The following is a 10,858-nucleotide window of genomic DNA, read 5'->3' on the forward strand; positions in this document are numbered from 1 at the left end:
GAAAAAGTTTTTGCGTGTATACAAGAGATGCTGAACGAAAATGATCCGTTCTGAAAGGTAAGAAACTTGCCTTGAACTTCTCTAACAGCAAGTGCCTCATTTTGCCCAGGGTGCATTCGCGTATCTGTCGTTTGAGACGTTTCCGCCCGTTAGAGGAGACGTTTGTGCAACTTTATGTCTCGTTGCCATGACAACGCGTGCCATGGTGAACGCTACCTAACATTAATGACGCTCTTCAGGCTTGATGTGCTATTTCATGTTATAATAAGAGCAGATTAATTCGCTTTTATCGCTACAGGGTGGCCAACGGCTGAGTAACAGTCGATCGGTTTAGTTATATGAGAAAACTGAAGGATTTCAAATTAACCACAAGATAATTCACTGCAAAAATACCAGACCACGAAAATGCCTTTACAGATCCACACGACAAGCAAAACTAATATGTTCTACCACTGATTGAAAAAGTCGTCATGTTAAATTCTTAAGTCATTTAAAGCTGTCATGTTTTTCAATCGTTTAAAATCTGTCTAGGTCGTGAAGATGAGGTTGTCCTGCATCATTTGTTCCAGCTAAATCAGCTTGGCAGTTGGACTATGCATGATTTATAAGTGAACGTGTGGACATCTTTGTATTCTGATATGAGTTTGACTTCTCTTTTCACTGAAATGAACTCGATTTTGTTGTTGTTTCTGCTATGGCCTACATTTTTATAGATGTTTGCCCTCCTAGCTTCCCAAAGCGGAGCCCAGCAAGGGCAGAGATTAGCTTTAACCAGGATTAAACCAATGAGAAAATTTGAATTTGTTGGCCCTTATCTCCTAGCAACATGTGGAGTGCTCTGAGCAAATAGCAGGATTTGATCTTTTGCTTCCTTTTGGCAAAGCACGTCTTCTTGCCAATAGAAACTTATCAGACATGACCATTGAGGACAGGAGGAACTCTTGGAATAATTCCTTTAAATTATTTGTTTATAGGGACACTACATGCATTGCTTGTTTGCTGAGTGTAGGAATAGGAACTTCAAGCACCTCCTTTTTTTTCAGTCCTGTAGACCATCAACTGTCAGGTGTTTACTGTATTGTTGTAAATCAAGTGGCATTTGATATTTCTCTGTTCTAATTGTGATTTTACGAATCTCCCAAAGTCAGTGTTTGAGATAGAAAGTTGTATTACACCTGGTTTGGTGTGGTGTCAAAACAACAGCTTAAAGAAAATTCATTTCAATAGAGGATCATGGGCCTGAACTAAGGAGAAGGAACAAAAATATAAGTGAAAGATAAAACGAAGAGGGGAAAAGACAAAACTAAAAAACAGATAACTGAATATATACACTTGTGTACATTAAGCAGCATTTCTTTACGCTGTCAAGACGCAGTTATCCTGACCATCGCTCAGTTACTGCTATGTACAGGCAAATCAGCCTGGAGCCTTCTAATCCAATCAGCACTTTTCTCTTTGGACGACATTGCTTAGATCTCTGGGCAAGTGATCTATCAGAGGCTGCCATATAGCCATCAAGCTGTTGTCATTTCCCTTTAACTTGGAACTGAGCCTCTCCATTGGACAAACCCTCAAAATTTCCCTATACCACTCAGTTAAAGTGGGAGGCTTTTCGTGAATCCAATTAAATAATATGCATATTCTAGCCAAAAAAGTAAGTTTGTTAAACAGCTCAGACCTTCTTACGTCCATGATTCTGTTTTTAAGGGGCAGCCCTAATAGGAACTGGCCTGGATCCTTGCAAATCCTGTGTTTTTGACATTATTACTTATCTTTAGTTATGCATTACCAAAACTTAGATATTCTTGGACAACTCCAAAAGCACTGTACCGTATATACAGTATGTCCCAGCTGTCAATTTACATTCAAAACACAATGGAGATCTACAAGGATCTATTTTGTTCATAACATGAGGTGTCCTGTGTTGCCTGTGAAATATTCTGTATTGTATTTCTCTGAATTTATTCCTGAGAAACAGAGAGTGGGTTGACCGAATACATCCCTTCCAAGCATCTTCATCATAAACACTCTGAAGGTCTTCTTCCCATCTTTTAACAAGCCTTTCAATATTATGCCCTTTACAACTATGAAAGCAAATTAAAGACATGTGAGATAAAACCTTTATTTAATGTGACATTAATTATAAACTTCTCAACTGGTCCAAGCAGGATTGCACCCTGTGTTAGCTTGACATTTGTGCTGATCAGAAATATTGCCACAAATAAATCATTTTGCAGTTTACAATTATAAGGGAACTACATGGATTGCTTGTTTTCTGAGTGTAGGAATAGGAGCTTAAAGCACCTCCTTTTTGTCAGTCCTGTAGACCATCAACTGTCAGGTGTTTTTCGCAGCTCTGTAGTAAGTGTGTTGTATGCTTTAATGACTTAATTACATTTAGACCACAAGCTTTGATAATCTCTCTGTATAATATTAGGGTTCACCCCATAACTTAGTGAAGTAGATGGGCTCTATATTTGCATTCTAAACATGCAATTTCTTGCCTCATCAGGTAATGTAATTCCACGCTTCATTAGGGCTGTGAAGTTTATCATTTGTCATCAAAGCCAAGCTGTCAATAAATGATTAAGTTTCACACGAGGAAAATGTAATATTTGGGCTCAAGCAAAACGGATAGCAGGATACATTTTAATTGCAGTTAGAAAGATTTTGTTTTTATTTGATTTTCAGTCTATATTTTAGTGGCTGCTTGTTACAGCTAGAGGCCCTGTCATTAGAGAGGTGCTTAAGCCTAATTTAATCTGCTATTACAGCCATCAAAGAAAGCAAACCTCGAAAGTAAAATTATTGAAATGTGTACTATCTTGATGGTCTAGTTGAAAGTGAAAAGTGGGAACTCTTTTGACACTGTGGTTTCCAGCAGCATATGACATTTCTCTCTGGGATACACCACTGCTGACTTTTGGTATGCTGCAGTTTTTAATATTAATTGGTAACAGTTTAGTCTATAAAATGTCACATAATAGTTATAGCTGTTTCATGTCCCACAGCCCAAGATGATATCTTACAATATCTTGTTTGGACAGAAGAACAGTCCACAACTCAAAGATGTTCAATTTATCAATCATATAAACGGAGAAAAGCGGAATAAATGATAATCACTTTATTACTAGGTAGGCAAAGAAAGGCGGATATTTAAGATCCTGACACAGGTTAGGGTAATTACTGCAAAAGGGAAAAAGCTGTTCGTAAAATGAGATGTTTTGGTGGACAAAGACCTATAGGCCAGAAATGATTGTCCTTGTAATTTTATTTCAGTCAACTTGTTGGTTAATTGACAAATTGTTTCAGCCTTAAATAGCATATCACTTGAGGTCACCACTTCCTACTTGCAGGTGCACTTCAGATCTGGTAGATAAGCAGCAGCGGTAAAAAAACGCATTAATGCAATATTGTCTGGTAACAGTCTTATTGATAGTAAGGGTGGGAGAAAGAGTAAATATATGTTTTCTCGAGTTAATGAAAGACAAGCAGGTTTAAGGGAAGAGAAGTTACACAGGATCAGAGTCATCCTTTGTATGTCCATGCTTTTTTGTTCCAAAGTGACATTGATTTTGTGTGCTTAGTTCTCTGACAGTAACCCCCACGCTCCCAGTCATTAGGTACTACATATATTTATTCACTCAGTAGTGTAAAGAAACAGAAATTGCTGTCTGACAGAATGATGGAAAAATTAGGTAAGTATGGGCTTGACTTGTCGCCTCTAATCACCTCCTGCTGAGACTGGAGATGAGGCAAACTCGATGTAAATGGTGGACCGCAGCCTATGTCTCCTTGGAGCTTGGGTGTGTACTGATGTTTGCTCATCTTTCAGTGTATCTGTGTGTGAACAAAGACCATTATGTTTTCTCATTGGTCATTTGTTCTGTCAACTACATTTCAGTCATTATTTGACCTAGTTAAAATTATATATTTATTCTTTGGTCAATCCTCCATCTATGTAGAGATGGAAAAGAAAGAGATCCATTCACAGAATTTGGTAATACTCTAAGTCTGACTTCAAGTCAATAAAATGGCATCTGGACAGATAATTTGGCCTTAATGGAGGGAGTTTTATGTGCACAGGGGGCACAGGGGCACAACTCTTACCTACCACTGCTGAGAAGTTTAAATCCCAATTGTATTACCAGCAATTCGGTCCATCCAATAAACATAATTGGCCTTGTTTTCAAGTTCATGTCAGAGGATCATGTCCTTGTCATTGCATTAGTGCCTCTTGAGTATTGTTTGGGACAACTCCACTGAAGAGTGGGGGGATTTGTGAGGAACAGCAGGAACTTCATGCCCATTTACAGTCAGCTCTCTTGGTAAAGTTTGTTATTGGTGGATAAAAAGAATTGATTGCTTTTGTCAGTGGCATTTATAGTTTACAAGATTTTTTTTAATATGACAGTGGAGCTAGGGGGGCAATGTATATCTGTATTAATTAGTGTTCAAATATTGTGGATTGTGGTCGGTTGCAACTGTAGTGTAAAGGTTTTAAGTTATTAAGTTGTAAAACAGAAACACTAAGTAATTTATTTTGTGTTTTGACCTGCAGTTTGACTTGTAGTTTTGGAAACACAGGTCTAGAGATTGCAGACAGACAACCCCAGGCTTAAAGTAATTCAAGACCTGTGTCTTTAGTAACCCTTTTTAAGGTCAGGCTTCTCACCCTGACCTGACCTAGATATCCCATTTCCTTTGCATCATGGACCTGGGGCCAAGGAGCAGACACCTCTGTCTCGGAAACACATGAGGTGCACAGGACTCGTCTCCTCCTTCTTACTTCAAGTCCCTACTGATACACTCATCACATGCCTCTGTCTTTCACAAATGAGCTGTGATCGAGGTGATTGGAATTTCCAGAGGCTGTCACAATCGTTTTGATTGGAAAATAGACAGGAGATAATGGGAGAGACAGGCCTGTTATGAGAGCCCTGTCAGGGCTAAAATAATGCATCAGAGTGAAGAGGTTAAAGACACAGCTTCCTTGTTAATAATTAATTGCTGTGCGTGTGGTGGATCCACTTCATCGCTCCCAGTCATCACTTGATAATTGCTTTACATTTAATTTGGCTTTGGAGACTGTTTTTCAAGCTGGGTAAATTGTGCTTAAAGTTAATATAGGCTCAGACAGAGACAGCATTATGGTCATAAACCAGTGATAAAAAAGTGACAAGTTAGACTCGGTGAGGTAAAGATTCAGTGATTCTGTGCACTAATTCTTGAAGTGTAGACTTCTTGAATTAACCTTTATAAGATAACTTAAAAATAATATCTTCAATACTGGTAAAATAGCCTTCAATTAAAAATATTTTGTGAATTACTTCATGCTTTTTTGAATAGCACGTTTGAAGAGTGTGTTGGGTGTTTGTATCAGAGAAATTCGCTATTTTTTATAGTAGTCGGTAACATTATTTTTTTAAATCTTCACAAACATGAAACAATGCTGTACATTTGGTATACTGGACAAATCTTAGCCTCTCAGTAAGTACTGAAACAGTTAGTCAAATGACAGAAAATGTATCACTGTAATGATAATGGACAGTTGATAGTAGTACTCGTGTAAGTCGTTTTAACGTAAAATGTCATAAATTTCAGAATTTGCTGCTTTTGGGTGCTTTTGGGTTTTGGACTCTTGGTCAGACAAGAGTTGCAGTAGTGACGGTGTAAGGTCCTCAGTTGAGTGGCCAGAAATCTACTGTTAGTTGGGCTCTGATGATTAGACATGACGGTAAACTGTGTCATGAGAGAATGAGAAAACTCACAGTAGAACCGCATGTTGTGCTTTGTCGACTCGGAAATGTTTGGTCGATCAGTCTTTGTTTAAGCTTGGGCATGGGCTTTTAGTAATCAGTAATTAGTGTAAAGAGATGGTCACATCTATGGCACCACAGCAATATTCACACATATTGGTCTTTAATAAAAACTAGATTTCAAGAAATCCCTCACCATGACTGCATTCATCTTCGTAAATAATAATATTGGAAACATAATTCAACTGAATTTTCTATAAAAATACATAGTTAATCAGTCAAAGAAATGCAGTTATAATTTGTCAACTAAGAATTTCTTTTGTCATGGACAGCCCTATTATGTCATGGCTTGATAGGGAATTTCAGAGCAATAATGACTGCCCTCCCTTTCCAATCTCTAGATGACAGAAGCAGATGTTAGTGGATTAGACATGGACATCGTGTCCCCACGGACCAGCAGGGACACATTGGAGAGGGATGTGCCTGTAATACGCCTTGAGAATGATGCTGAACTCAGGGTATGGAGAGCTTTTATACATGATTCCACTATAGCCTTGTGTTGTGCTATGGGACCACCAGTGAAAAAGTCACACATTCTCACTGGTGACCTCTATAGTACACTCTATCAGCACCAGAAGAGGATCAAACTTCACTTTGCTTCTGTATAGCCCCCCTTCATTGGGGAATTTGACTGCTCCCTTTGCCAAATTCAAAGCAGCCAGTGCTCAGCCTTGCATGCACACAGATAATCATCAAGTTAATTAGACCTGAGATTGAAGGAACTGCAGCAGCAACTTAATAATTTGTAACTTGATTAGAAATACTATATTCTGCAGCTCCAGGGACCAGAAAACTTTCAGTTTTTTCAGAGAGCTTGAAATTAGGATGTACTTCAGATTTCAGGTCTGAAGCTAAGACTTTTTTTTTTTTTATATATACAAAACACTGAAACGATCCTAATGATCCTAAAGACACAAGCTCAATGGAAATCCTCTGCTGTCTCAGACTGACAGGAGCAGGTGTAGGTTACAAATGTACTAATGTTTTTTCTCTTTCCTTTCCCCTTAGGAAATTTATGAATTCGGAAGGAAATTGGGTAGAGGTAGCTTTGGAGTTGTTTATGAAGCCACACACAATGAGACACAGACAAACTGGGCTATTAAGGAGGTCTGCAAACCAGCGGTGAGTACCTTTGGCATCCCGTGGGAAGCCTGTTTTTTAATGCGATAAAAAGTTGCACTAATAAGAGAGAGTTTATTCTGTGCAGAGAAAAAAAAATGGCCTTAACTATGCTGAGACTCAATCAGCTGACTTTCTGTCACTTCAGGCGGGAAGTTCGAAAGTCCAGATGCTGGGGCACGAAATAAACATTCTCAAAAAAGTGAGCCATGCTCACATAATACATCTAAAAGAAGTCTACGACACGCCTAGGGTGAGCATTGCTGGGCTTTTAGTCACAAACTCAGAGTAAGCCTAATTAAGAGAGTGGGTTACAAGTGATCCATGTGACATATCGTAATCCCCTATTACCGTGTGTCTGCATAAATATTACTGTTAAGAACACACAAATTGACTGTATGGTGAGAGGCATTTTCTCTGCTTGTTTCTAGATGATGTATTTGGTTACTGAGCTGTGCGCTGGAGGTGAACTGATGCAGCTGTTGCAGCAGAAAACGTTCTTTACAGAGGACGAGACAAGGCATATCATCTGTAGCTTAGCTGACGCCGTTGTCTATCTTCACAAAAGAGGTAATGTCATTCTGCAGCGTGACAGTTTGATAGTATTAAACATCATCTTAACACAAGCTTAAAATCTAGTTTTGTTGTTGCTGTCATGTACACGTGTGCATATGGTGTGTTCACTACAATCTGAAATCACTGATACAGGTATTTACAGGTATGACAACACCCAGGTGTTACTGTTGCAACAGACATGAAACTTATAACAGGAAGACAAGTTAAATATTGCTATCGAGTTTGTTGTTAAGTTACTTCACATGCTACATATTCTTACCCTAATTACACTTGGCAGTATTGGATTATGTTTTAGTCTAGGGTATTTTTAGATTTTTAAATTAAGTACACAGGTGGAATTAGAAAAACTGCGCGTCAGTTACACTCAAACTGTGTTGTACTCAATGATGTGACATTCCTTGCCATTACAGCTTTCAGTCATTATAGAAGCGTGGCTCATTTTGATAAAGGAGCAATAACAAACAACTGCCAGTGAAAAGCATAATAAACATTTTAATTAAATCTAAGTGTTTTATTTGGAAATGCTTTTCCGCTTCTAATGGTGAAATCTGTGGTTAGAGGTAATTTAGGACACTGTCTGGCAATAAGGCATCATTACATTCGGCTAATGACTAATTTACAACATGCTACGGAGCAGTATTGATTAATAAGTGTGTTTTCACATGGAAACTCCCCCGTGCGAGTTCTCCTCACCTCTATATAGAGTAACGGTACTAATGAGAAAGCACTAGCTTTTCTTTCGGTAGTACCCTTTTTGTCAAATGACCGATCATGAAAGTCGCTCAGTTTAAATTTGTTTGGCTTTTCTATCAAATTTTTGCTGTGCTTTGTCAGCCTCAGTTGCCATTTGTCACATTGAGTTGTTAGTCTTAGCTGTACTTGGGCGCAGCTGCGCTTCGAGCTTTAATGCTAACAAATGCTAGTAACAACATGGTACATTTTGCACGCACATGTGGCCATTAACACTGCAGATCCAACTGTTTTATTAAATAAGAAGCAAGATTTCTAAACAAATTACCAGATGGAAGATTACTGAAACATAATGAACCAAAGTTATGTAATATTTGGTAATTATGATGTGTTTTCCTCTCAATTATTAAATAAAGATCTTTATGAATATGAAATTGAGAGTTCAGCTGCAGCATTGAATGAAAAATTTCAGGTGTTTGTTTTATGCACACTGTTTGGTTTGACTTATCTTTCACACACCATCAACACTGTTGTGTTATATAATTGGTTGGTTTAACCAGTGCAGTGAAAAGGATTGCTCAGGGCAAATTGTATTTTTCCTCCTGCCTTCTCTCACTCCAACAAGTTTTGTTAACGATGCCCTTCATCCTGGCCAACTGTAAGCAAGGTAAACAGATCATTGTGTTGGTAGTTTATTCTGGTGGCTGACAAAAAAAACACTTTTTTCCAGCAGATATAGTCTGCCATGTTTTGCAATATTTTGTGTCAGGTGACTTTTCAAAAGATGGCCATGTTCCACTGGCCAAGTCTGTGAAGCTACTTTGTTAAGTCAGTCTTTATGAATCACCCATGGGGACATTTGTCCTTTGCTTAAATATTTAGGAGGAGTGGGTAGCCACAGTGCAGCGCCTGAAAACCAACTCTTGTTATGAAGCCAGTGGTTTAGTCAAGGGCAATGAATTGGCTTTGGGATGGGAAAAAACCTGAGCTAACACAAGGAGAACATACAAACTACCAGTTTGTTGTAATTATGGTCATGATTGATGATTTACTTATGAATACCTTTGGTATTTAATTGATAAAATCAGCAACACAAGAACAGTGACAACTATTAAGTGGACTGGGATAGAAATAAACTTACAGAGGAGTGGTGCTTCTATAAAGTTTTTTTGTCCTTTAAGACCCCAGGAAGACCTAAAAATACCTGTAAGTAAGAATTAATTTGTGTGGTAAATTTTTTCAAATTTTAATATATTTTGAGTATTGCCTTTACATATACTGTATATAGTATTTTGATGTGATGATTATTGGGTTATATTAAAGAACACATAATGCCATTTTTAATCAGTTAAAAAAGGACCTTGAATAATGTAATACCAGAGATTAAAACACTTAAAAAATCTTTAGTTCTTTTTTTTTTAAGAGTCCAATGTTTAAAACGGCGTTAAATAGGGTGTCCCATTAAGCTGTAAACACAGCATTGACATATTATCACGTTATAAGGTTGAAATGGCAAAAATGACAACAGTTGCTTATTCACACATCAAGCAGACACGGTTTAACATTAGCATTTTCTGCGTCGTGTTTCTGGCCACCTGATGAATGTAAATCCAATATTCACTCTCTCTTAAGCTCTGTTTTGGTCTCCACCTACTCTTGAAGAAATATCTGGCTTCTTAGCCACGGCAACTGCAGAGTTGTGTGATAATACTCAGAGGTTTAATTTCTACAAGCAACCCCATTTTGACTCCTTTGATCCATTGATGAGATCTGATTACAAAAACTAATTGGGTAACTGTAATTGTCACATACAACCATGTTAAAAGTGTATTCATTCAAATCCATGTTGTCTGTGTAAAAGTTTTTCTCCTGACATCTTACAGACATAGTGCACCGGGACTTGAAACTTGAGAACATTCTTGTGAAAAATTCTCTTGATGATGATAATGACAGGATTAATATCAAGGTAAGATGGTGACTCAGACTGTGAAACTTTCGATCACTGCTTCCTATCCATTCTCTGTTGGACTGGGTACAAGCCTCTGATGGGCACTTTTTCCTTGTATCTGCGTTATATTTAGTAAAGGCTTTAAATACTACCTCATTAGGACAGGCTCCCTCCAGTCTTCCTTTATAGTACACCTTTACAAAGTGAGACTCAACTGTATCTTTAAACAAATTACCAGCTGAGCACAGCATGTGTTGTGCATTGACGGCAAGCCAGCCAAAGCAAATACCTGGTGTGTGAGCTAAAACAAGGCTCGGCCACAGCATAAACGTCCCTGTCTCTCTCTGTTTTTCTCTTTGTCTCACACACACATGCACAAACACTCACATACTGTACATGTTGTAGGAAAGTGTTGCTATGGCACAGGATAAATTACTTTGATTTCGCATTAGTTTCACAGTAGTTAGTCCTCTCTTCTGGATGTTTTTGCTTTTGGGATAATGCGATACCCCTAATGTGTGGACCTATACAGCTATGTAAATATTGATGTAAGTCGTCAAGAATCATTGTTTGTTCTCAAGCTCAAGCCTTGATTTTCCTGACAAAATCTCCTCAAACTAAGAATTGAATATGGGTTCTGTCAGCACATCTAAATCATGTTTATTTGTATCAACTTTTTGTTAAGTGCTATTCTCTACCTAGGTGA

At 38.0% G+C, this 10,858-nt stretch overlaps 1 protein-coding gene across 1 annotated transcript in view; it reads left to right on the forward strand.

The window, feature by feature from the left end:
- The window catches only part of stk33 (serine/threonine kinase 33), a 16,297-nt gene continuing 5,439 nt past the window's right edge, over positions 1-10,858 (forward strand). Inside the window, exons 1-7 of the mRNA XM_040135188.1 lie at positions 1-57; positions 6,161-6,277; positions 6,828-6,941; positions 7,087-7,191; positions 7,370-7,508; positions 10,088-10,170; positions 10,855-10,858. The exon at positions 10,855-10,858 is cut by the window's right edge and continues 84 nt beyond it. Coding sequence (XP_039991122.1) covers positions 6,161-6,277; positions 6,828-6,941; positions 7,087-7,191; positions 7,370-7,508; positions 10,088-10,170; positions 10,855-10,858 — 562 coding nt within the window. The 5' untranslated portion in view covers positions 1-57. The remainder of the gene's footprint in view (positions 58-6,160; positions 6,278-6,827; positions 6,942-7,086; positions 7,192-7,369; positions 7,509-10,087; positions 10,171-10,854) is intronic.

Source organism: Xiphias gladius, chromosome 1 (assembly GCF_016859285.1).
Source record: "Xiphias gladius isolate SHS-SW01 ecotype Sanya breed wild chromosome 1, ASM1685928v1, whole genome shotgun sequence".
Classification (NCBI taxonomy): domain Eukaryota; kingdom Metazoa; phylum Chordata; class Actinopteri; order Istiophoriformes; family Xiphiidae; genus Xiphias; species Xiphias gladius.